The sequence below is a fragment of the Taeniopygia guttata genome, chromosome 6 (genome assembly GCF_048771995.1).
Source record: "Taeniopygia guttata chromosome 6, bTaeGut7.mat, whole genome shotgun sequence".
Lineage (NCBI taxonomy): Eukaryota > Metazoa > Chordata > Aves > Passeriformes > Estrildidae > Taeniopygia > Taeniopygia guttata.
Genome location: NC_133031.1, coordinates 34,139,230 through 34,166,908, shown reverse-complemented (window position 1 = coordinate 34,166,908; position 27,679 = coordinate 34,139,230). Strand labels below are relative to the sequence as shown.

Here is a 27,679-nt window from a genome sequence, read left to right as displayed (position 1 = left end):
CAAAATCTGGAGTGACTCTTGTCTGATGTGATTTTCCTGGTTCTTTTTGCAGTTAGTCAGCTCTACTTTATGATCTAAATTCCTCTGTCATGCCTCCCTGGGAGCCTGCCTGTCTCTTTTCTATAGGGCTGAGCTCTCTCAGTGGGTGACACCCTATCTCCATTAATTTTCAGAAGAACTCAAAGCAGGGAGATCAGCCATGTGAGTGTGAGAAGCTTTAACAAGACCTTTATCATTTCATTTTCTTGTGAAGTTTCTGTAGTGTCATAGAAAAACCAAAGAGAAGTTGGCATTAAAGCAAGTCTTTGACGTGATTCAGTCTTCATTCTTCTGTTTCCAAAGGTTGCCCACTGAATTCATGGATTTAAAAGTAAAATATTTCTGAGAGAAGAGGAAAGTGACTTTTTATCTGGGCAGATAGTGAAAGGGCAAGGAGAAGGGTTTTAAACTTACAGAGGAGAGATTTAGATTAGAAATTAGGAGGAAATTGTTCCCTGTGAGGGTGCAAGGCCCTGGCACAGGTGCCCAGAGCAGAGTGGCTGCCCCTGGATCCCTGGCAGTGCCCAAGGCCAGGCTTGGAGCAGCCTGGGACAGTGGGAGATGGGGTGGGACTGGATGTTTTTTGAGGTCCCTTCCAATTCAAACCACCCTGTGACCCATGAACCGAGTGAACACACAATAAAAATACCAAGAGCAGGGCATTTGCCTGGTGGAGCTGTAGGTGACAGCATTTAATGATTAGGGTTTGATTTAAATCCCAGTGGGATGAAGGAGAATTCAGCTGAAAGCAGCTGCATGTTTTGTGCAACAGCTTATAATGTCTTAACAGTAGATGGTTGCTTATTCAGTGGTTGTGAAATGTGTTTGGTAATGACTTTTACTGCTCAAGTTAACTTTGAAGGACCCTGGTGGAATAAATCAAAGTCACATTGCTATTCATTTCTTTAGTCCTTGTGATACTTAAACGGTCTCAGTATCAAATGGAACATGTCACTGTTTGTTTTGATAATCTTCATTTACGCTGTCTTCAAATAACCTCTTTTGCTGAGGCATCACATTCCTCCTTCTAAAAACCCTCTCTAGAAGCTGATAAAATTGCATTCCAAGTGGATCTGAGCAAGTAATGAGAACCGCATGGGCTGGAATAATTGTTTGCCTTTTCAAGTCCCAAGTTACATTTCACATCATTTATTGCTCCACTTCTGGAGTGGACTGTGTGAATCCTTGCTTTTAGTTTTATTTGACAGCTTCAGGGTATTCAGAGAAATATAATCACTGCTCAGTAAGTGGAGGAGAAACTGGAAAAATAAAGGAAGTTTGAGCTCAATTTGCTGTGTGTCTGTAGCTCAGTGAGGAGTTTCTGCCTTGACCAGATAGCCCAAATTTCAAGGCATCATCCAGTGAGTCAGTGGTAAATTATATGGAATTATTTTGCTGTTTTTATTAATCTTCAGCCCTGCATTTTTTTCTATTTGAGTGAGAGGTTGTGCTCTTTTTATGACATCAGGTTCAATTACACTGAATTCTCTAACTATTCTGTCAATTACTGTGTGCACAAAGATAAACCCATCTGTATCAGACCAGTATCTAGATAAGAGATCTCATTATGTAGGTGTTGTGCAAGACAAACTGCACACAAACTGGCTGTCACAAGATCTTTATATAAAGATCTTAAAATTCGGGAAAAAAAAAATTAAAATAGACATTTTGTGAACAGATAAAATTCTTTTGAGTTTATTCCAGTTGCAGAAGGAGCATTTTGATGTGTTCAGAATGACTGTATTATCTTCTTGATTTTGTTTGCTGCTTGAGAAATGATTCACTAAAAATATTAGCCCAGACAGATGAAAGAAGAAACTCCTAAATCTACCCCAAGTCATGTATTAAGGCCTCCATTAGTACATAGATAATGTTTTAGACAGTTTTACCTTTCACTTCTTTTTAGTCTGGAGTTTGGCTTAGATGGTGTTGAAAGAGTTATTTAAAGTTAATATATTCATGCACGCTTCTAGAGCAGACAGCTGTACACAGTAATTCCATTTACTGACTGATAAATAGTGGATCATGCATTTATATTACACGTTTGTGCCTTCAGGGAAAGCTTTCTTACAAGTGTAGTGGATTTTTTTCCCTCAAGGAAAATGATCAATGTGGAAAGGTCTCTTACTTGTGGTTAAGCCAAAACATCATTCTGATCAGCAGCCTGTAATCAAATCATGCAGTGAATTTCTCAGAAATGATTGTCCCAAAAATCAGCATTTATACATGGATTAATGTTAAAATTTCAAACTGACACTTTCAACATTTAAAGAATTTATAGGTTAATAAGAGGTCATGGAAGATTTGGCTTTGCTTTGGTCTGTCATTTTAAAATGGACATTTTTAAATGCTCTTGGTTTTTCTTAAAATGTTTGTGAAATTTTGGACATTCTGATATTAAAGAAGCAGTCTGAAGCAAATTAAATAGACTGAGTGAAATCTCTTGCTGCATTTTTAATTTGCCTCCTGACATGAAGGATCTTCTCACTTCTCCCTCACCACACTCATCCTCACCCTTGAATTATTTCCCTTTCCAACACTCCATGTCTGGTGACCTCTCTCTGGCACTGCTGGCACTTGGAAGTTTGGGGGATTTCTTGAACAGCAGAATTTTAAGCCCCAGTAAAGAGAATTTCACAGCTTCTCAATGTTTTCAAATGTCTCATGGGGAAACTGGGTGGCCAGAAAGGCTGTCCTGAAATTCCCACTCTGCCCTACACAAGGAGGAATTTAAAATTGAGTTTATTTAACAACGGAGTAGCTTCAGCTGTTAAACTTATAAAACATTTCAGAGGACGGGCGATGGGACCTCAGAGGGGGAATGTGTGCCTTGGGCTGGGTTTATGTGCTGAATTGATTGGTTCTCCTGTGGATTTTTGTTTTAAAGGATCACTCAGAAAACCCTCTGGGTGCAGCAGTGACGCTGGCTCATGAGCTGGGACACAATTTTGGGATGAATCACGACACGCTGGAGAGGGGCTGCAACTGCAAAGCATCCACTGATAAAGGGGGCTGCATCATGAACCCCTCCACTGGGTAAGTGCCAGGCTCAGACTGGCAAGCTGCACAAGCTACAGCTACAGTGGGACAGCTGTGGCTTCATTTTGTGCCTCAGGAACAAAAGGCACAAAAAAAAGGAAAAGATTTTTCAACACCAGTTAGATCTTGTTGCAGTTATCCTCTTCAAAAAAATTAAATGTCATCAGAGCACATGTACTATTGCACCTTTCTATTTCCAGGTTAACAATGTGAGAGACAAAAATGCCGTAAGAAACTGGGTAATTAAAAAAAAACTAACCAAGCTGTGTTGCAAGTGTTAAATCAGAATTTTACCTTCTCTCATCTTGCCAGCTGAGCATCAGTCACAAGAGGAAATGAGCCAAGACTGAGATGAGTGGGTAGGAAATTCAGTAATGAGGAAATGCACACTTAGACTCTCTGCAAACTCTTTGTCTCGTGCAGAGCAGGTGTTTAGTTTTGCACAAACTTCAGTTGCAAGTGTGGAGCAATTTTAGTTTCTGAGGAAATTAAATCTGCAAGGTTGGTGAGATTAAAGCTGTTCTGTGCCCAGAGGGAGATCTTCCAAGAAAAGAATTTAAAATTGTGGGAAATAAAAACTAGTGAACCTGTGGTCACTTCTGTGAGTGCAGGGCCAGGAGCTGGACTCGGTGATCCTGGTGAGACCCTTCCAGCTCAGGAAATTCCCTGATTCCCTGGCAGGAGTGCAGGGGGGCTCTGCTGCTGGCAAAGGCACTGTGCCAAGGCACAGGAGTGTTTTATAGACACTGGAATTTCAGGCACTCTGGGCAGAGTGAGCTGTCACTGCTTGCAGGGATGTGTTTTTAATTCCTGTTGAAATGAAGGATGTGAGGAATGAGTTCTCCATGTCCATGTTCAGACTAGGACTGAAAGGATTAAATCAAAGTAAGATTTGCCAGTTAAACTGCCTGTGGCTGGAATCCAGTAAGAACCAGTGGGGCAAACATCTGCCAGCAGTGTAGGTACAGCTGGATGTGCCTTAGGACAAGAGGATGGTCTGGATGTTCTCTGAAGTCCCTTCCAGCTCCAGCATTCACTCTGTGTGTTAAAGTTCATCTGTTGCTTAAAAACCTCTTCTGGGAATTGTGATCAGCTCTCCCTCTGCCTTTTCCAAGACTGCAGGTTTCTGGGAAAGAAGGGGAGCAATGTGGGAGAGGCCAGGGAGGGTTGGGCAGGGTTGTTCCCTGCTGGTCAGCCCAACAGCAGCCTTGGAATTCCTTCAAAGGCAAAGCTGTCACTCTCCATCAGGGCAGAAATCAGGATTGTGGCCACGGGCCAAGCACAGCAAGTTGAGAGACAAACAAAAGAGTTGTGAGAGTGGAGGAGAATGAGAGGGATTTCTACAGTCTGGGAAAGAAAAATAACTCAGCTCTTCTGAGACAATGGGTGGTAATTATCCCCATGGAATTGCATCCTGCATAGGTCAGGGGACAGAGTGAGGTGGGAGAGTATTGTAAATGCAGGAGAACCCAATGGGAAGAATTCTGACTCAATTCAGAAGGCTGAATGATTTATTTATTATAACTATGCTAAAATACATTAATATACTATATAAAAAGGAAGATACTAAAACTACATACTACTTTCTCTGAATCCATCTCTAACCCAACTGGTGACCCTCTCTGAGAGCCCAGCCCCAGGTGGGTTGGATTGGCCATCAGGCTCAAACAATCCTCACCAGAATCCAACCAAGCACTCACCCCAGGTAAACAATTCTCCAAACACATTCCACATATGAAAAAACAAGGAGCAGAAATAGAAATTGTTTTCTCTTTGATTTCTCTCTGTGCACCTCTGTGAAAAATCCTGAGAGGGAGAGAGATGTGCTGGCCACAGGAGAGGGCTCTGAGCTGAGCTGAGCTGAGCCCTGGGCAGGCAGGGCTGGGCTCTGAGCTGAGGTGGTGTTGCTGTTGGACACAAAGTAAGTACACAAATGCTTGGTACGTTTAAAGGCTAAAAAGGAGAGAGTTTTATTTGAGCATTTGATATTTATAGAATTTCAGAGGTGACTGTGGATTGGAGGATGGAATTACTACCTCTCCAGCTACACTGGTTAAACTAACAGTCTATCAATTCTCTCTTCTCACAAAGAAGAATGCAAAACAAATATTATTTACATGAACAGTGTGTGAGAACTCCAGTAGAAATAAGTAAACAGATCAGAAGGTTGAAGAAGTTTTATGAGAACTTTAAGACTTTCAAAAGAGCTATAAAGAAAACTTAACACTTTTAAAAATCAGGGCAACAAGGTGGTGGTGAGCTCTGGGCAGGCAGGGCTGGGCTCTGAGCTCCCCAAGGAAACACTCCAGCTGAGTTACTGGTTCTGCATCCAGCTGCTCCACTTTGCAATAAACACAGGGATGCTCTCAGGATAAAAATTTATGGACAATTTCTGAGCTTATCTGGTGAGAGGGACATTAAATAGCTCCTTCCTCATTCTTCCTTCACGCTGGAGCCCTTTGGGTGTGTCTGACCCTGTCCTGGGTGCTGGATGTGCCAGTCCTGACACTGGGCTTGGGCTGGCAGAGGGCAAGGTCAGAGCAAGGCTGTGCCCACCCAGAGCTCCTCAGGGTATGAGGAGCTGGATATTCCATTCCTCATCCCAAGCAGCTCAGCTCCCCTCTGGGATTTCTGCAGAACCTTCCAGGCTGAAGGCTCTGCCCACCCCCAGCACCCCACAGCTTTGGGCAGGAGGAGTCAGCCCCACTTTGTGGATTTTCACATCCCCCTCCTTGGATTTTCACCAAACTCTGCATCCAGCTTGTGCCTGAGGGAGAGCTGTGGCCTCCCAGCCCCGAGCAGGCTGATTGTCTGCACTGATTATTGATTTAGAAATGGAAACTTTGGGTTTGTAGCCTCAGGCTTTATCTCGACACCATGCTGTCAACCCCTGACAGATATCCTGGAGAACGCTTCATGCCTTGAGCCAAACTGCGTCTCACCAATTTCAAATTAACACTTTGAATATTTAATTACCCAACGTGTCTCTCCAATAGCAATATTCCCTCAAGCAGCATTATTGAAGGAACACTGAAAAGTTTTCCTCTCTGGAAGTGCTTGTCTGTTAAGGGAAGGCCAAATGAATGTTTCTTATCTCAAATGCAATCTAGAAATAGCCAAAAAATCAAAACTAAGAGCATCCCCCAACCATTTAGAGAGATAGCCTGCTCTCAGTGTACTCACTGCACTGACTCTGTGCTTTTCTAATTGGTTTAAGGTAGATTTAATGAGTGGAATAAAAAAAAATCTAGCTGAAGGTAGTGTAAAAAGCACTGAGAAATCCTTATCTGATGTCTACAAAAAATAGGAAATATCTAAGTTATACCAGAAAGGCCTCTGAGAATTTAACTTTGGAGTCATTGGTGTGGTCATGCACAAAAGGGAATGTTTTAAGGCTGTTGACTTAAAAGGGATTTAATCAATTATTGTAATTTCTTTCAGTTCTTCTGTTTCAGTCTTTGAAGAGGTCTTGGAAATTATGTCTTGGTGGGAAAAAACCTCCAGGGATCAGGGTGGAATTTAAACTCTGTTGGATCTATCCTTTAATCAGCTTTCTATAGTTTTTATTCTTAAAAGATACCAGGAAGATGAGCACCAGTTGTGTGTGAGCTACAAATGTCTAAAGAACTACAACTTTAGCAGGATGTATTTTTTATAACATGGAATCAAGCACAAAACCCCACAAATTTGTGTCCATACAGCACTTTGAGAGATTCAAGTATCTGCTATGAAAATCATATAAATCCTTCTGTAGAAATGGGGGTGGTTCCTATAAAAATACTATCAATAGGGAATATTTAGTAAAATCAGTATTTAGTACTACAGAATATTCTTATTTAAATAGGTTGAACATTGATACTAATCATATCAGTAAGGAACATTTAATACATATTGACCTCTTTTTTATGCATCTGTTGTAATGATATTCCTCTAGTTTTTTAATTGTCTTGTACACAGACAGTTGCAAGTGACAAAGAAGGAATATTAGAGAGATTTGTGAATCTTTTTACTGAGATCTTATTACCTGGAAACTAAGGGACTGGGCCAAGTCAGTGATCCCACTTCAGTAGTCCATTTTTTTCCTAAATATCATCCTAAAGTGAAAATATTCCTCCTGCCAGGCAGATAAATACCAAAGACTTCTGGTGCAGCCCAAGGCATTGGGCTGGATTTATACCCTTGAAATGTGAGCAGAATTGAGCACTGCAGAGCAAAATGCTGCCAATTAGCAGCACTTCTTTATTTAATAATTTTGGAAATGCAATTTTTACACGCCCTCCTTCATCAAAAGTGAGCACAGGCCCTTCCATGGGGCTTGAAGTCATGTGAGCTCCCACCTCACATTTATCTGGAAGGTTTTCCTCAAAGCCCATGATGGAGAAAAGATTAAATAAATACAAAATAATTTAAAATACTCAGGGAAATATAAATTCTGTATGGGTATTGTTTCAGGACGTGTAATGAGCAGTAGATATTCAGGAAGGGGAAAATCTGATGTGTGAGAGAACATGGCTATTGCTATTTGCTTAACAAACTTCTGAATAAAAGAATATCTCTTGAGAAACTTTTATTTTAATCTAGGCCCCTAGCAGACCTGGCTTTCCTCTTTTCCAAGAGTTCCAAGGCATATTCTGGTTTCCAACCCTTGGTGACACACAGGAAGGAGGAAGCAGCTTCTTTAGGATACTTCCCCTCACAACAACCCCCCTTTGTTCCTTCTGTGTGATGCTCCTTTTGAAAAGTCAAGAATGAACTGAACCCCTCTGCCTGCCTTTCCCCCCACCCCATTCTTATCTTGAATCTTGTGTTCCCGTTTCCAATTTTCACAGCTAGGATTTAAAGTCACTCTCTCAGATTTTAAATTGAATTTACTCAGATAAATATGACTGTAAGCGTTACAGGGAAATGGAGCTTGGTGGAAATTCCTGTTCTGTGTAGTGATGACCATGAGTAGAAAAAAAAAAAGGTAGAAATTAGATCAATTTAATCTCTCAGCTATAGATTATTATTTTAGAGGATTTTTATGGAATGGTGCCTCGCAGGAAAAAAAGAACAGCTAATTTTGAGTAATTGCCTTTCAGTACACAATTTCACTTTAATTATTGAGTTTTTGGAGTCAGGGTCTGGGGGAGGAGACCAATTAGAAGCCCAGAAAGAGCACAGAGTAGAAATCATATGTAGAGAAATATGGGTTCAATTACTGTTGTAATTTGGAGAAGACATTTTTCTAACCAGTCCCAAAAAAAAAACCAAAAAACACCGTTATCAGTAATTTTTTAAGTAAAATTCGAACCTTTATGTTGGAATTAAAGCAGGGAGACAATGGGAAGTCGCCTATTTGTGAATGAGAGTGAGAGCAAAGGTGATCTGTTAAGACTCAGCTGAGTGACAGTCCCAAATTAAACTAATTACTCTAATTAAGCACTGCTGAGGAGAAATGGGGGGAAATTAACCATGGGGAGGACCATCAGGTGGGCTTCTTCCAGGTACCACTGAAAAAGAGCCTGATGCTTAGTGGGCTTTAATTCCCTCCAGGAGCAATTAGATATTCTGCACTGAACACTGAGTACATCAGTAGTAATTAAGGTGAGATAAAATATTTAAGTGGAAACAGAGTGGCTTTTTCCTGAGCAGTAGTACCAGATGTCTGTGAGGGGCTCAAAGTGACACCAGGAGCTGCACAGGAGATGTGAACATTCCTGTTTGCCTCCCTGGGGATGAGCTGGGCCATGGATCTGTTGTAGAAGTGGTCCAGGCATCCCTGGATGAGTTTAGGAAACATTTGCTATTCAGAGGCCAATTCCTGTGTTGTGGAATATGGGAGAAGTTATCCTCAAAAGGCAGCTCTGGTGTGAGTGAGGAGGAGTTCATTTGGTGCTTTGCTTTCATGTGTTAGCTTCAGTGGCCAAGGATGGGTGCATCACACTTTATTTTGTGCTTTTTTTGTAAGTAAACAGTCCTTTTTGCTGGCAAGGAAAAGCTGGTTTTATTGGCTCTCCTCAATTGACAGCTCCTGTGGTAGCAAATATATTATCAGAGACATCTAAAATAGCTTTTGTTTGTTCTCTCTTCCTGCCCTCGTTCCCATTTCATGCTTGTTCCATACTTTGGAAGGTCTTGCTGATTTTCCTGGTCTAAGGGCTCAGACTTAGAAGATTTCTCTGGTGTTTGTGCTCAGTGCAAGGGCAGGGTTACAGAAGCTTTGGCATTCAGGTGCAGCTGTAACTGCAGGAGTCCAGCAGCAGAATTCCCTCTTCCCCAAACTTCTGGGCTCCAAGGATGCATCTGGAATTTTCTCCATGATGCCTTGTGCAGGCTGCCCTAGAGCAGAGGCTGGGCAGAGTCACAGAACAAAGCAGGGATTTATTAAAGGATATCCTCATGGATCCACCTTGGGCAGCACAAAAGCCTAGCCAAGATGAACCAAAATGGTTCCAAAATGAATGAGTGCTCAGGGAGTCTCTCCCTGGGATCAGTTCTGCTCCATTGGCACCTTGGAGTTCATTGTCCCATTCCAGCTTTAGCCCAGGCAGTCCCATCCTGCTTGTTTTTCTCTCTCCAGCCCACGGTGTTTGTGCTCCTGGGCTGAGATTTGGATCATTTGTCCTTGGTGCCCAGCTGGAGCAGGAATTGTTTTGTCTCCCTGCTCTGTGCAGAGAGCTCACCATGACCTGATATGAAGCCCAGACCCACACATTAAAGCAGCTCAGAACCTGAAAAACACAAAAGCTAAAACCTAATTGCCCAGAGCCACTGAGGTGTCACAACCTGGATTAGTGAATATTCCTTCATTCAGTGTTAGGTCACAGGTGTGTGAATTGTGTCTGTGACCAGGCTCTCTGCCCAAAACCATCTGATATGTCTTGTGGAAATCTGGGTTTGGGAAGAGAAACTGGCCTCTGCACCCAAACCCCAACCTGGTTTGCTCCTGTGCTGCAGTTTGCTTCCACCTCTGGTGACCTGGAGCAGCAATTCTGGGAGCTATGTGAAAATCCAGGTGATGGGACCACCCAAATGCAAAGCAAGGTTTTTGGGGGCAGGAGGATGAAAATTAATGAGGATTCCTCTGCCTGGCTGCCCAGGAGTGCAGCAGGGCTGGCTCAGGCTGAGGGGGCTCAGCAGCTCCTTCATCCCTTCCTCCAGGGCAGTGTCTGGGGGAGCAGCACCCCGTAATTAAAGTGTTCACAACTCTGATGGTGCTGAAGGATCCCTCATTACCATTAATAAGGTTTAGGGCTGCCCATCAAAAGCAGGCCAGTGGCAGCAGTGCTGATTTTACACTGCTCAAGGGAATATTTGCATCTTACAGGGCTCCTGGAGAGCTGCTGGGCTCAGTGGGTTTGGGTCTTAAAGGGTTTTCTGAGGAGCCTTCTTATTTTGTCATCTGTTTTTGTTTGATTTTTGAACTGCCCTGGGAAAAAATATTTATTTAACTACTTTATAAACATGAAGTTAAATAAATAAAACACAGTGAAAAATCTCTTAAGGACAAGTTGGGAAAGTACTAAACACTTGTGCCATTTGTTGTATTGCTAGTTTCAATCACTTTTCTCCTTTTTGAAAAATGATCTCAAGGAAGCAGAACATAAGGTCACCCTCATTTTGGTCATTCAAAGGCTGAACTGGAGTCTCCAGATGTGAAAATATACACCCTCCAGAGATTTCCAGCACACTGCTCCAGAGCACAGCCAGGTATGCCATGAAAACAGCATCAACTTGAAGGGAAAAACACTTTTTTCAGCACTTCTCCAGACTTTAAAAAAAATCAAATAAATAAATAAAGCTTAAAAAAAGACAAAAGGTCAGAGTGAAATGGGAAAGAAATCAGAAATAGAGTGTGGGAAAGGACACTTCAGTCTACTGAGTGGTTCTCTTTTTTTTTCTTGTAGAAGTCTTGCAGCATCTTGTAGCTGCAGAGCTGTTAAATGTTAGATAATCAAACCATTAGTAGTTAGCACAGAATTCCCTGACCCCTCTCAGTCGGTTTTCAGCTGTTCAGACCTCATTTTGCATTTTTCAGTCTGGCAGCTTAGAGCCATTAAACTCTGGAGTCAGCAGAACTATCTGGAATTACCTCTGTTACAATTTGAGGAAAATGAAATTATCTTTCAGATGTAAACAGTTTCTAATTAAACTCCGAAGCTGTTTATGTTTCCAAACCAGTCTGAGCTGAGCTCGGCACAAAGACAGACTTCTTTGTTGTCTTTTTCTTTTTTTAATAAAGTTGATATACTGATGTAATAAATTACTTGTGACAGAGCTAGGTCTGTTGTGCCAGCAGTGCAACTGCTTTTTTTTTAAAAAAAAAACCTTAAGCAACATATCCCTCTGCCCCAGTAATTTAGCACATTGCATTCTGGTCCTTCCTTTAGTAGGAAACAGCCACGAGATTACAGAACAGATTTATGTCAGTCTTTCTCTTCACTCCAAATAGCCCCATGTCTGCAGTGCATTTGGCCTTCTTTTTTTTTTTTTTGGTTTTTTTTTTTTTTTTTTTTTTTTTTTTTCTTTTTGTTAATAATTTCCATGCCTGGCAGATAGATTTAATTTTTGTGATAAATAAGATCTGCATTGAAGAATTAGTAGCATTGGTCGAAATCCATTTCATTTTTTCCCAGTTCTTTGCAGGAGTGGGTCACTGTTAATAATTAGCACTCAGAACTATTGGGCAAAAAAAAAAAATAAAGAGGATAATTGCTTTTTATTTGGTTTAGTCTTTGCCATTTCAGTAGATGTGCTGTTAGAAGGGAAAATAATTGGCTTTGCTGGTGTAGTCTCAAGGATAACTCACAGATTGACAGCATGACTTTGCTGTAAGTGAAGCTGACAAGGAGAGAGGTGACTTCTCAAATGAAAACACATTTTATTCCTGGTGTGATTATTTATAGCAGATACTTAAGGACAAGCAGGGGTTTCTGCCACGAGATGTATCCACTTTTCCTGGCCTGGATGCTGGGATGAGAGAGCTCAGCTGCCTTTTGTCTTGTTGCTGTAATATCCATAGGAAATATAGCTCTGAGAGGGACATTTTTATCCTGCAGTGCTGCTAGTGCCATGACCCACGAGAACAAATCATATCAGGACATTTCCCTTTATCTTGGCTTTCTGTTTCATCCAAAAAAAAAGAAAAACAAACCTCAAACTTTTCTACCTTCAGGGATAAATCTGCAGAGCAGTGCATGGAGAATTAAGCACCCAGCGTCCAGTTTTAATTGGTGTTAATGAATTCCAAATTCCTGGTTTAAAAATGGAAATATACCTAAAAGGGCAAATCCTTAAGGTCACATGAAAGCTCCTTTTTGAACATGTGTGCCCAGGAGCACTTGAAGGAATTTATGTGAACTTGGAAGGCTGAATCCCTGTAATTAAGTGGTGCCCACAGCTGCATTTGCCACAGTTGTCATGGGAATCACAGAGCCTTTGTGCCTGCCATAGATGTGCAAAATGTTAAAAATTTTACCCTGACAATTCCTTCCTGCAAAGTCATTCTTGATCTTTTCTGAAGTCAAAGCCTGTCACAGAGTGCTGGGCACGTTTTCCTGGGGGGCTCTGGTGGCAGCAAGGCAGGGAGGCTCCATTTCAGCCTTTGCAAATGAATGATGCAGCCCCAGTGATGGATTAAGATAAAAAAACACCTATTTTAGAGTAAAGGCACTGAAAATGAAGAGGTGAAATAACTTTGGTGTCCTGGAGAGCCTTTCTGTCTGCCTCTTTCAGCATGGAAATTGTGTTCATCTCCACCCCTGGCAGCCAGCCACCACCAGGTGAGAAATCCAGAGCTGGGAGGAAAACTCCTAGGATTTCATCAGGGTCCATATGGGTTTGGGGGTTTTTTTTTAGATTTTTCAAAAGCCTTTCATTCCTGTGAGTGAAAGTTTTAATTTGCTCATTAAGGATCCCTAAGTCTTGGATCGTGGCTGGATCCATCCTGTCCTCATGGCTTGAAATAATGAAATAAATACAATGTGGCAGCTAATTTTTCTTTGTTCCAGCTCTGTAAAAAAAGAAAGGGGAAGGTAGAAAAAATGATTCCTTGTTATTATATATTTAGTTTTTTTAAGAATTCCATTTCCACTCATCTGAGGTGTTTTAGGTGATATGGGACAAAGAGCTTTTTTCTCATAACAGAAGAAGGGAAGGTGGAAATGCTGGGGGAATTCAGACTAATTTCTGGCACTGTTTATCCTCACTTATCTTTCCTTTGGATCTTCCCAAAGAACAAAAAATTGAGCCATGATCCTCCTGTCTTGGAGTCCTGATTTATTAAGAGCCCGGGTAGTACAGATGCTAAGTGAAATCAATATGAGCCTGTCCCCCAGGTATTTATTATTCCCAGCTTTTTGCAGGCTCAGATTCTTTTCTCCAGCACCTCCATCTCACCAAGTGGCATTTCCATGCATTTCATTCTCTGCTCCTGCTCTTCCCAGGGAGCTTCTCCACGTGCTCCATCCAGAGGGCTGATCCTTGGGGTTTGTCTGTGCCAGGAGCTGGACTCCAGGGGTCTTGTGGGTCCCTTCCAACTCAGGATTTCCTATGAAATCCCTTCTCTCTAGCCTGGGTTTCTCCTGGTTGGATTTAGCCCTATTTGGGGTCCACTTCCCTTACCTTGGTGTCATTTGATCTGCTCACCTGATGTCCAGGCTCATCCTCACCCAAATCCATCTCCTGAGCCTGAGTACCCTCTTAATGATTGGTCTTTCAATCAATCTGATTCCCAAAGTCAGATTTTTTTTTTTTTTTTTTCATTCCTGTCTGTTCCTGGCCCATTTTAAAAAATCAATTCCAAGGTTTTTCAAGGGAGAAAATTAGAATGTAACTGCCTGGAACAAAAGCAGATTGTAAAATCATGTTGAGAACTAACCAAAGCACCTTTTCCCTAATCAGAAATCAGCAGGAAGCTGATCTTCAGCGCTGGTTTGGACCATTTGTCTTTATTTGCTCGTCACATGCTGAGGATCTTGTGTTTTGTGTGACAAAATTTAAACTCTGGGGCACTCTGCTTGTGCTCCTTATCCAGATTTTCCTTCTCTGCTGGGAGCTGCTGGCAGGCACAGGGTGTCTGCATCCTGCTTTTCCTTAGCCTGGGACCAGACCTGACCTGGCCTTTTCATCCCTCCCTCTGCTCTGCCTTGCTTTTTGACTTTTCCTGTAGTCAGCATTGGATTAGCCTCAAATTCTAAGCAGTAGATTGTGAAACCTGAACTCTCAGCAATGCAGCAAGTTTTTATTAATGAGGTAGTGGTCTAAAAGGAAACAGAGCAAAAGATGAGCCAGAGGCAAATTCAAACTGATTACAGCTCCTTTCCTTGGCTGTCTGGTTTCCAACAGGAAGAACAGTTGTCTGAGTTCAATTCCCATGGAACTTTTGCAATGCAGATAACTCCAGCACAGAGTCAGGATCCTGTCAGGGGTGATAAATTGGTTTAGTATTGCTTCACCCCCAGAACACAAAGGAAAGTCACAACAGGCCTCTCCTCCAAGAAAAAAACTTCTCTGACCATCTATTTGTCAAAGGGAAAGTAACTGCTAATAATGTTTTATTTGGCACTTTTGTGACTGCCACAACAGTCTATACTCTATAAAGCCATTAAGTGTTGCTCCCTTGCAGAATGGATTTTTGGGAACCATCCAGGCATTTGTTCTGTCGCTGCTTTCTGCCCTCAAGTCCCACATTCAGCGTTGTAAATCTGCCTTTTTGAATATTCCAGGTAGTTCAAATTTCACCTTCTGTGTAATGGGAGAGGTCAAGCCTCAGCTGGGGCTGTGTCAATCCAATCTGGGCACCTGAAGGGAGATTGCAGGAATTCATTCTGGGAATCTGCACTATCCCCAGGAGGAAATTAAAACCAACTTAAGGCAATTGTGTGCAAAGTTGAAACATTTCCTTGGAAAGGCTTTCTTTCCAATAAGCCTGGAAATTCCACTGTAGCACAACAAGGCATCCAAGCAGACATCAATTAAATGAACCAGCAGTGTGATATATTCCCAGTTATTTATGGGAAGGGTTAGCAGCCACCATGGAGTGAACGTGACAAAAGCTGTAGGAGAATTCTGGGCTTGTTTTGAAGTCACTGACCATGAACCCAGACAGAAGAGCTTTGATGTCATCTCTAACTACATGGCCCAATTCCTTGCTCTACTTTATCGATGCTCTAGGGATTAAAACTCTAAAAGAGGAGCAAGGGAGTGAAAAATAGGCTAGAAAAATAAGTATGAGTTGTCAGACATCCTCTACCTTTTGAAGCAAACTTCCCCTTTAAATACTTTATCTGTAGATAAAACCACTCTACATTTTTAGCTAAATCCTTCCAAATCACCTGAAAAAGATGTGCCCCATCAGCTCTGGGACTGAAGTCTTGGGCAAGGCTCTGCCATGTGCTGCTTCCAAGAGCCCAAAGGCTCCTCCAGTTTCCCCCCTCCTCCTAATTTTCCCAATTTGCTGTTTGCAAAACCTTTAGGTGTGAAACAATCTGCAGGTACCTTTAAGCTCCCCCTTTATTGTGCTGGTGGGGTCAAAAACTGCATTTGTGCCTTTCTCCCTCCAAAGTACTTAGAAATTAAGACACTGTTTAAATAATGGATTAAAAACCCCTCCCATACTATGGCACTTGTCTAATTAATAGATTAAAAAGCCCTTCCACATTATGGCACTTGTCTAATTTTAAACAATTGCTACTAAAGCGTGAGGTGTAGGAAATAAGGTGTAGTGACAGAACTTGATACATGAAGGGATCTGTAGTATTTGAACACCTATTTCAATATCAAAGAAAACTGGATTTTATCTCCTGCTTGACACCTAATTCTGTGAAGTTCTTTATGCTTACTAATTCATTAACATACTTGCTGTACAGAAGAGCTGGAGTGTCAAAAAATGTCATCTAATAGCAAATTCACTTTTATTCTGGTAGGCTCATCTCTCTTAGGAGCCCATAAAAAGTTGCTTTCAAAAGCTGGAGAGCAGTAATAATGTCTAGAAGGTTAAAACCAAGGGAGATGCTTTTGAGTGCAAAAGAATTACGTCAATTAGATCAGGAGTTAGAGGAGGCTGGAAAATTGTCACAGTCCCTTGAAATCAACACCTCCCTAGGTCTCAAAACATTCATGCTGCTCGAGTTTCTGCCTCCTAGAGGTTTATTCTTGGGGTACTCCCCATAGTGCTGCCATTTTTCCATGGAAAAATTAATTACACCTGTATTACCAGAACCAACCCTATCCCTTATTCTTTAATTTAATCCCCTTCCCACCCTTATTTTTATGTTCCTATGTAAAACTGGGATATGCAACAGAAAACTCACATATTTCTGTGTTAGGCATTGTCCAGAGTCTGAACAAGAGAGGGCTCAAACTCACCTCTCCATGATCCAGAAAGTCTACATTGCTCATCCCCTCTAGCTGTGAGCCAAAAATCAGGAAATTTGGAGATTAAGGAGAGTAAATATTCATAGTTTTTAATCTCAAAGTCACTGTGGTAGTCAGTTCAAGGTGTTGTCATGGAAAATGTTGGAAATTCAGGTCTTGGACTAGGGAAATTTCTGACTCAGCACCCCTCTTGCCTTCAAGCACCTTCATGGTCCTAAAAAGCACAGCTGATGCCAGAGCTCTTTCCAGATACGGCCCCTCAGGTTTGGGTTTTCAGGAATTCTGAGCAAAGTTCTGTCCCAGTTTTCTGCACCTTTGGAAATTAGCCAAAAGTTGTTTCCATAAGCATGCTCAAAAAAATTTAAAATGTCCTTTTTAAAATTAATATAATCTCCAATTATCATATTACCTCAGGGACAGAGGTCTGGTGGTACTTAACAGAGCTCTTTGGGGCTCTTGTGCATTTTAATTGAGTGAATAATTGTGAAACACTTCAGGGTCTTTTGGTAAACGGTTCTGTATAAACATTGCCATAGTGCTGAATAATCAGGTTGTGATGTGAACTGGAAGAAATGAACCCTATAAATAGATGTGTATATATATATAGTGTGTCTGTGTGTGTGTACACCAATATTTGGGACAGAAAAATGCAGTTCCTTTAGCAAATAGGAGCAGCTATTGAATAAGAAATAGAAAGTGAGATTGGCTAGTGATAATCATAATAATCAAAATGTTTTCAGGATATGGTGAGCTTGTAGTTTATCATCCTCTGCAATGGATAGAGAGTTCCCAGAATCATTGTGTTACCCCTTGAGTGGCTGGGAAGCAGACAAGTCTGTGGTGGTTTTTGGTGGGGGAGCTCAGGGGAGGTGGACCCAGGTCCTGAGGTGTGGACAGAGAGGATTTGGAGGAACCAGAGGAATTCCAGCTTTCCTGAGGTGCTGCTACAATGCAGCTGGAGAGGTTTGGGTTTCCAGTGGCCTCCAGGCATGTTCCAGGTGGAGCAGTGGGAAGGACAGGAATGGGAACATCCCAGCAGCCTGAGCAGAGGCAGCAGTGCAGGAGGTGCAGGATCTGCTGCGAGCTGCAGGATCAGCACCACTGCCTCCCCTCAATGCCTCATCTCCTCAGCCTGCAATTTTCTGGGGTGGTGGCTCAGTTCTGTGCTTGTACTCTCCTGTCATTCAGCCCCTGAGGAAGGGGAATTCCTCTGGAATGGAGATGACGGAGATGAGCTTTTATATTTCATGAAAAAAAAAAAAAAAGGTGGGGGGGGAAAGAAAAGAAGCCTGTGCTGGGCAACGAGGTGCTGGTACAAAGAATCCTCTCTTCTTAAATGGGACTTGACAGAGTGCTGATGCCACTTCACTTAGTTAATGGAAGGAGCCATCTAATACAGGCTAAATGCAGAACTGCCTAAAGGAACCTGGCATTTGCAGGGCTGGAGTACTTGAAATATAAATGAATGGGACAAGCCCAGGCTCTGTTTCCCAAGGAATCGATTACCAGGGATCCTCTGACAATTGTGAAGGTCTTATTTGCAGGAGCAGGCAAAGCTGTTTTTGTTGGAAACTGGGATATTTGTTGCTGGGGATTAACCACATCTTTTAAGCACCAAGGAGACACCAAGGAATGCTGTGGATTCAAGAGGGGCAGAAAGACTGCAGTGATTTTCCTTGCTGTAAAGCCACTGAGGAGACTGATGGAAGTGCTGGGAACAATTTGAGTTCTGTAGAGTTGTAGCCACAGCCAGAACGGTTTGACAAAATGATCCATTGTGTATTAAATCTACAGATCCAGACAGTGTAAAAAATGCATGGGGCACAGCATTTTGGAATAAGAGTTAAGCTGGACTAAAGTGTCCTTTCTCTTTCCAACTGTAAAAAAAAAATATAAGGATCTGTAACAAAAAATGTCTTGAAGATGAATAGAGTATAAAGACTGCTGATGAATTTTTTACCTCTGAAATGTTCTCTCATGGCATTTATGAGCTGGTTCCCAACAGAGTAAGTGTCTGAGCTACCACAGGAAGCACAAACATTCCTATTTAGGTATCACTGAAATTTTGGAGACAGGTCAAGGGCTGACTTTACTGTGGAGACCCCATTTCCTTCTCCCACCCTAAGGCAGCTCCTTCCAGGGAGATCAGAAGGCTCTTTACAGGGTATGGGAAGAAGCTCCTGCATTTGTTCAGAGGATTAATTCCTTCCACATCACCATTCCTTCAGCATTTTTCACAAGCTCCAGATCACTCAAACATTGGTTTGAATGCCTCTGACATCTGATATCTGTGACTTCCCTTCCCATCCCATCTGCCAGGCATTTCATTCTTCTGATGAAACAGCTTTAAAATTGCAAAGGCAGACAAAATACAGCCTAAAATCACAACAATCAAGTGCTGTGGCTGTTACATGGAACTTTATTGGTCAAATAAAAAAGACTGGTTGTGTATGGGAATATCACATTAAAGATCAATCAAGTTTCCAATGAAATACCAGTTGGCACCAATTGATGTGGGACCTTCTCTTGCATGGTGTGGTTACCCTGAAGTTTCTCTGTTTCCACCAGCTGGGTTTATTTCTGGGTTTTTATTGCTTTATTTGGGGATTACTTGGTAAAGAAGAAGCGTTTCAGGAAATGTCATCATGTATCATGTGCTGCACTGATGTCAGCTGAGGAAACAGGCATCAGGAGCAGGAAAAGCCAGAAGATGAATGGACCTCTGAGTCCAAAATAGGAAACAGCTTGAAGTTCCTTTTGTGGGGGAAACATAAAGCTCATTCATCAGCAATGGCACAATTTCACCTCTGGCACAGAGAGAGGACTCTGCCCTCCTGCTGATGGACAGACACAGCTCACATCCATGCAATGATCCTGGGGATCCAGGCGTGCAAAGGAGCAGCCCTAAAACAGTGGCAGCTTTGACTGGTGAGCTGTCCTCGTGATCTGTGTGTGCCTGAGAAGTGTCACATGGAAATCTGCATGAATTATGCTCCTGGATGGATTTCATTGCCTGTGAGGTGTGTGTCTCCTTGTCTCACCCCCGTGGGTATCAAAGCAAACCTGTGCCACTGAAGTGCAGATCTTGCCTGGTTGATGCAGTGCTCATTTATTCACACTTTGATTTGAGGGCCCTGTCTGATCAAGCCCTCACCAGGATTTATCAGTCAGATGTATCTGGGTTTCTTTGTTTTTTCCTGCTGTTTGGCAGGAATGTGCACCCATTTACTCGTTCACAGTCACGTACACAGAATTTTGTGAGGTTTCTTCTCAGGCACACTGAGGGTAGGACAGAAGTTTGTGGTGCCCTCTTAAGAACATCTCCAATTGCTCAATATAGAATGGTCAGTAGTTTTCCAAGAGCCTTTATTTTCTGTTCCATTACTCCAAGTACCTTCCCTGTCCTCCCTTGGGGCCCAGCTAACAGCCTGGCTCCTACCTCCTGCTATTCTGAAATTTCTTTATTTATCTTAGACTCTGTCATTCTGCTGAAACATTGATATGTTCCAGCAATCAGCTTATTACATGGAGATGGCTATTAGCGTTCTGAAGTCATATGTCAGTGAAATTCAAAACTGTTTAGTTTAACTTGACAAGCCCTATAGTGATATTGGAAAATTATTTTCTTCTTCAGACTCATGTTTATGTTCTTTTCCAATGAGCTGGCTGTTTTATTGCAAAAGAAACTGTAAAAGAGGTAATTTTAACTAGACACAAAATATGTTCTGTTCTGTAATGTATCCATAACCTTCTATAAGATCCTAATTAACTTCCTTATGTCAGCATAGGAAGCTCTATTGCATTTGTAGTTGCCAAACATTTCTTTCTTTTTAATAGAAATTATCCCTTTTTATGACCTACGGGCATCATCATTCCCAAAACAAGCTTTTCATCTGAGGATATCAGAAACACCAGGAGATTAATGGAAGTCTGAAGTTCAGCAGTGCAGAATTTCTATCTGTTACCTTGCTTGTCTGCAAAGATAAGTCCTAATAACACGTGGGTGACACAAAGCACTCAGTGAGTAAAGTGAAATTGCCAGGTTGGCTCCTGAGCTGCTGAAATATTGAGTTACTGCTGGGCCAGGGAGTGACAGAGGTATCAGTCTGAGGGGAGAAGCTGTTTGACACCGTGTTTGTGACAGAGATTTAGTGGAATTCAAGGTGAGCATGAGATTTTTTTGGGGAAATTGTTCCCTGTGAAGGTGGGGAGGCCCTGGCATGGGTGGATGGAGCAGCCACATGAAGTGTCCAAGGCCAGGCTGACAGGGCTGGGAGCACCCTGGGATAGTGGAAGGTGCCCCTGGAGGTGGAATTAAATGGTCTCCAAGTCATTTTCCAGCCCAAACTGTTCCATGACATCTCAGCACGGCCCTGTCACAGCAGCCCTTAGGATGATACCTTGGGTTTTGAGTTTTTCTCTTCTGTTTTGGTGTGCAGCTTTAGCTTTGTATGAAGTGTCACTAGGATCTTTTCATGGGGTGGTGGAGACAAAACAATCCTATTCCAGCTGGAGACTCAAGGACAATCTCTTCAAACTTCAGGCCCAAAGAATGAACAAGGTGAAAAGAGGAGGGCGAGCAAGCAAGAAAGGAGGATGAAACTTCATCATTGGAAGCTGTTAATTGGACACTTAACTACTGTATACAAAAAAATGGACTAAAACTCATAAAAATGTGAAATCTCATGACCAAGCTCTTTTGCTTCCATCGTGGAGCCATCAAGGCACTGCCAGGGTGTGGCCTTTGAAAGCTCTTCCATAAATTTCCACTTTATTCCTCTGAGCTCCATCTACTCCAGCTCCTTAAGGCATCCAGGACCCGGTGCCATCATCCAGGCCCTGCTGTCACTTGGTCCCTCATCTGTGAGGCAAACTGCAAACATTCATCAGCAGAAATGGAATTCTGCCAGAGAAAAGCACCAGTTACCTGCTGGTATTTGTACTGCGTGGGAGTATTTTGTTCTCTCTGCCTTGGGTGTTTTGCAAAAGGAGTGGGAGCTGGAAGGTGTCTGCACAGCAGGGCCTGACCTGCACTCAGCACTGGGAATTCCAAACAGGAATATTTTCAGTATACAGTCCTGCTGTTTTAAAATAAGAACTATCTTTGCTTTAATCATGCAGTTCCCAAGCTCAGCTTTGATGAATTGCAGAAGCAGGGTCTTATCAAGTAACAGTCGTTTTTGTTTTTTGTTGTTTTTTTTTTCCTGAAAAGAGCAGGAAGTTTACCATTCTGCACAGCAAGATGAAGGAATTTGCCATTTGAGGCTGAATTTTCCAAGAAGAATTAGGATCTTTTGCAGTCCTGCAAATTCAGGATACTACTTGCAAACCCAGCATTTCTTTAGGCTCATAATCATAATTTGCATTATAACTCCATAAGCAAAAGAGGGAGAAGGAATTCCAAATGTGAACGCTTCCAATCCTTAACAGCAGCTACAAATTGAAGTGAAAATGTGGAAATTCCCTTACTCATAGTCAGAAATTATCATTATTATTAATGGGTTGAGCTCAATTTCACAGTGAATTGCTGTATCTCAATTCTGTGTGATAGAAAGCGAACACAGTCTTCTGGTTAAGGCACAAATGTGCTAAAATATCACCAGTGTGACAGGAGAGAGAGGTTTTCATCTTATATAACAACCTTCCTTTTGTCTCCATGTGGGTTTTCTCCAGCTATCCATTCCCCATGGTCTTCAGCAGCTGCAGTAGAAAGGACCTGGAGAACAGCCTGGAGAAAGGAGTGGGAATGTGTCTCTTTAACCTGCCTGAAGTCAAGGAGTCCTTTGGTGGCCAGAAGTGTGGGAATGGTTACGTGGAAGATGGAGAAGAGTGTGACTGCGGGGAGCCTGAGGTAAGAACCACCTGGGACGTTCTGCTCATGTCCTGCCTGCAGGGTTTTGGCAGTGGAGGGTTGGTTTGGTGTGTTTGGGGTAAAACAGAGCAGTGGAGGGTTGGTTTGGTGTGTTTGGGGTAAAACAGAGCAGTGGAGAGTTGGTTTGGTGTGTTTGGGGTAAAGCAGAGCAGTGGAGGGTTGGTTTGGTGTGTTTGGGGTAAAACAAAGCTCTGCCTTCTCTGCTTCCATCCCATCAGTTTAAACCTCAGAAGTGCAGGGAGTCTCGAGTGTATTTGAGAGGGTGAAGTTTAAGCAGGGCTTGAGTTAAGAATGTGCTCAGTTCATCCTTAGAGAACAAACTCAGGCTTGTCCAGCAGACTGGCCATGACCTCATGTTCCTAGAAGTTCCTAGAAGTTCCTTTCAGCATTAGCTAATCAGCTAAACTCAAAAGAAATTTGGGAACTTGGCTTGAATTTCTCAAGCAAATGTGCATGAAGGTTTGTTTCCACCAATGAGAACCCACTCAGATATTTATATTTATATTTATGTCAGTATAACCATAGAAACTGTGCAATCACAGAATGGTTTGGGTTGGAGGGGACCATGAGGATAATCACATGTTCCCCCTGCCAGGGCAGGGACACCTTTCACTATCCCAGGGTGCTCCAAACCCTGTCCAACCTGGCCTTGGACACTTCCAGGGATCCAGGGGCAGCCACAGCTGCTCTGGGCACCCTTTGCCAGGGCCTCACTATCCATGTATATATATATATATAACTATTGCAGCTTCAGTTTTTAGGTACAAGACCTTTCCCTCCTTCACTGTAGGATTTTTGTTTCCCTCTAGCCAATTACCTCCCAACAGAAATTGTCTTCATTGCCTCCCAAACAGATTGCTGCTGCTTCAAAGATTGTTCCATTTTTTTTAGTGAATGTGTCAGAGGACTGCTCGGATCAGCAGGAGATAGGCAAAACCTGGGGGTCAAATAATATCCGAGCTGGCATCCTTATCCCTTCTACATCCTGTCCTCATTGGCTTTATTGAACTTCTCTCTGATTATCTGAATTAAAGGCAGCAGCAGATCAGGGATTTGTTTCCTGTGATAAATAGGGACCTACAGACAAAAGAGATGGGGGCAGTTAAAGCAGCAAGATATTGCTGCATCCTGCCTATGGAGTGTATTGGGATTGTCCAAGTGAGGATTTCCTGACAGTTCACTCACTCTTGAGGGTAACAAGGTTGGAGGAAGCAGCTTTATCTCCTTGTTTAAAGTCAATAGAGTGCAAGCAGCTTGCAAATGTCTTTCTAACCCTGTTATCTCTCTTGTTTTCATTTCTGAACGTTACTGATACCTTTTCAAGTCAAAGCCACTCAGTGTCAGCAAGCACTGCCGTAATTTGCCTCTTCTTTCTGTGTTTTTGCCTTTATAGTTGTGTTGGGGAAAAATGCAGCTTGCCTGCAATTAAATTTATTTAGGATTTACTGCTCTAACCTGAATGGTTCCAGAAAACCTGTGTGATTAGTTACTAACTCACTGCCCTGTCATTTGTACCAGCTGAGTTCTGTCCATGGTGTTGCAGTATCTCAAGAATGAGTGAAATTAGGATTAAATTCTTCTGTGAGGGTGGGAGTGCCCTGGATCTCTGGAAGTGCCCAAGGCCAGGTTGGACACTGGGGCTTGCAGCACCCTGGGATAGTGGAAGGTGTCCCTACCCATGGCAGGGGGAGGAACTGGATGACTTTTGGTCTCGTCAAACCCAAACCATTCTAAGATTTTATGATCCTAACAATTTTAGATTATATGACCAAAAATACCTGATGTGCTGCTGTGTCTGTGGAAGGAGGGTTAATGTAAATTATAGATAGAAAGATATAAGAATGATGAGAAGTAAAAATCCTCGGTCCTTGAAAGATGAAAATGTGTCATTTATAACCAGCTGCAAGGAGAAACAGAAAACTACAAATTGCTAACTCAGAAGTCAGACAAATTACTTGCAAATGTAATTAGGAGTGAGTGCCCAAACAGCTGTGACATGCCAGGGACGAGTCAACACGGCTTTTGTGCCAGCAACTCTTGTCTTACAAAATCTTCTCTTACAAAATCTTGTCTTACAAATCCATCACAGTGCTCTGAAGAGCTCAACAAGTGGATGGAAGGGGACAGGGCTGTCACTGCAGCCTGTGAGGGGCTCAGAGAGGCTTTGGACCAAACCTTTCACCGAAGCTTCTCTGGGAGATTGAGCAGCTGTAAAGGAGAGAAAACTGCATGGGCAAAAATTGGGTTAAAATATAAAAAATACAACCAGGTGTAAATCACCCATTTCATGCAGTGGCAGGAGATCTGCTGTGCTGTATCCCTGAGTCCTGGGACTACACAACTCAGCATTTTCATAAACAGCCTGGGAAGAAGAATAGTCTTTAATTTGCTGATGATATTAGTTAGGCTGCTAAAGATGAAAACTGGCTGTGAAGGACTGCAGAGAAACCTTCTGAGGCAGCTGGAACAGGCATTAAGATGAGAAATGGGACTCACTGAGGAGTGATGCACATTCCAAAAACACAAAGAAGATGATGGACTCTGAGCTGACTCTGACCATGGAGGAACAAGACTTCATATTGCAATAAATAGTCTCGTGAAAATGTCAGCCCAGTGCTCAGGAGTGGTCTAAAAGGTAAATAGGCTGTTAGAAAGTACTAGGAGAGGAATAGGAAAACAAAACAAAGCACCAGCAGATCTCTATAAATTTGCTGCACCTGAAACTGCTTGTGCAGGTTTTCCCTACCCCTCCCTGATCCCAGGGAGGATAAAAGAGATTGAAAAAAAGATTGAGAGAAAAGCAATAAGGTGGTTCAAAGTTTTGAAAGGGCTCTGGCTGGAAAAGAAGAAAATGAAGGAAAATGCAGCATAAGCTGATAAAATCATGAGGGAATGGAAAGGATGAGAGAGGAGAGATTGTCCCCCATGAGAAATGAGCAGATGAAGTCAGAAAATGGCAGGTTTCAAACAATCAGAAGGAGCTGCTCCCCTGATTGTGTTGCTTACCTGTGAGTTCCTTCACTCTGACTCTTACAGGCCAAAAATGCCGTGGGGCCAAGGGAAAGCAAAGGGAAAGGCAAGAGACTGGGAGGGTGTCAATGTCCTTAAACATCTGCTGGCTGCTCTCAGGGGGACACAAGGACAAAGGATGGGCTGACCCAGTGGGGTCTGTCCTGTGTTCTTAGCAAACAGAGGGGGAAACCACAGGACAGAGCCTGACATCACGTAGGTGGTGCTGGAATTGTTCTGGGGTTGGGCTGCTCTGGTTCCTCTGAAGAGCCAGGAGAGCCACACTGAGAGACCTCCTCCCATTATTGCTGTTGTTATCAATAATAATAATAATAATAATAATAATAATAATAATAATAATAATAATAATAATAGTAGTAAACTCCAGCACAGCAGCAATTTCAGGTGGCAGCCTCCACCCTCCAAAAGCCTGGTGAGCGTTGCTTGTTTTTTCACTTGTTTATGTTAAAATCATTCCTGACAATTCGATAGCCCAGGCACAAAAACTATTTACCAACCTCATTCCCTACAATGAGCAATAAGTGAGGTAGCAATTGGAAATACCAGAGGCTGCTGAAACACCACTCCAAGAGCTGTGTCTTTATCCCAGTCTGCCTGTGGAATGCTGAATGCTGCTGTGGGGCCAGAGGATGGGGTATTGCAGCTGACTGTTTCAGAAGGATCTCAATGGGTCTGACTCTCCATCATGCTTATCTCAGATTATTTCTGAGGTGAATTTATAAAACCTGCTTCTGTGCAGAGGAATGTTACTGCTGACATGCAGCAGCTGCACAGGAATATTTCTGTAGCCTGCTGCCTTCCGGTGAGCAAAAATAGGAGCAGGGAGTTGTTCCTCTGCTTCAGAGCACAGTTGGCTTTGTACATCCAGGAGGATGATACCTAAAAAACAGTGAAATGCTGAGAATCCTCCTGTTTTTTTTTGCTGGTGAGTCAGTGCTAGCCCTGCCTTCCAGTTGGGAAGATTTCAGAAGCCAGGGAAGTAACAAGAGGCTGTGAACATCACTCTAACCCACTCATTCTTCCTGTGTTCCCTCTGTTGTCAGTGATCCCTTGCTAAGTCAAACAGACTTAACACAGCTGAAGAGCAATTTCATCTGCTGCTATTTCTGTGAGAGAGATGAGATTCCAGCTCAGCTGGTGTAACTTGCAGCTTGTGAGCATTATCTTGGAAAAACAAATCCATTCTTTTCTGAGGCTCCTTACAAGCTCGTTGTACTGACAGTAAAGTTTGCAGGAGCCCACACACGGCACCATCTAATCCACAAGTGTGAAATTGGGATGTATCAGTGAGTGAGGCTGCGATTCATGCTCATTCCATATCTCACAGCTCTATTACTGGTGTGCTCTGATAAGGGATTACATGGAATCGTGTCGTTGTCTTCCTCTGTGGCAGCCCCAGCCTCCATCCAGACAGGAGCCTGGCCAGCAGCTAGCACAAAACAGAGCTGTGGTTGTGATGCTCAGCAGCAGCAGCCCAGCTCCTGGATCCTCTCTGGGAGGCAGTGGAAGCATTCCACTGATTCCTGTGGAAATAAAACCCCCCGGTGCTCTGTCAGGGTTGGTGTCAGCGTGCTTGGGTTGTTTGTGATATTTGGGATTAGATCCATAGCTGGAATAAACCAGCCCTCCTCAGCAGCTCCTCTGGTTTTACTACACTTATTGGGCTTGTTGAATCTGAGGGCAGACAAGGCTGTTTGGATCAGGTTGTCGAATTTCATGCATAATTCATGATTTCATGCCCAGCTTTTCTTGGCAGAGCTTATAGGCAGCCTCTTGATTTACAGTTCATTGTGAGTGCTCTAAATTTACCCTCCAAATCCATGCAGGAATGTACAAACCGGTGCTGTAATGCAACCACCTGTGCCTTGAAGCCGGGAGCAGTGTGTGCACATGGGCTCTGCTGCCAGGACTGCCAGGTGAACCACGGGAAATGGCTCTGGTTGGGGTGGGGAGGGCAGAATTCTGCATTTTTCCCTGCTTCAGTGCAGTGAGCAATGATGGAGGATAAGGAAATTGGTATTGATAAGCATTAAGGCAGTTGCATGTCATGTGAGCAATTAAAAAATTCCCAAAATATAAATTACTGAAGGAGCAGATCAACAGATTTTTTAAATTGTCTCTGTGCTTTTTGTGGCCACTTCAGTTGCTCATGCAAAACTTCTTTTTCATGAAGTTTTTTTCTCATTCTTACACGGCAAGCAGTCATTAAATGCTTAACACTTGTTTTTTGGGGGAAGGCTCTTAAATTATTAATCCTATCAACAGCATATGTATATTTAATAGCAGATCATTAGCTGTTAATCATTAGCAGTTATGGTCTCCTAACACTCTATAAAAGCC

The 27,679-nt window shown here is 42.6% G+C and overlaps 1 protein-coding gene across 1 annotated transcript in view; it reads left to right on the top strand.

The window, feature by feature from the left end:
• The window catches only part of ADAM12 (ADAM metallopeptidase domain 12), a 178,398-nt gene that overhangs the window by 126,024 nt on the left and 24,695 nt on the right, over positions 1-27,679 (top strand). Inside the window, exons 11-13 of the mRNA XM_002190169.6 lie at positions 2,927-3,075; positions 22,111-22,288; positions 27,166-27,255. Coding sequence (XP_002190205.5) covers positions 2,927-3,075; positions 22,111-22,288; positions 27,166-27,255 — 417 coding nt within the window. The remainder of the gene's footprint in view (positions 1-2,926; positions 3,076-22,110; positions 22,289-27,165; positions 27,256-27,679) is intronic.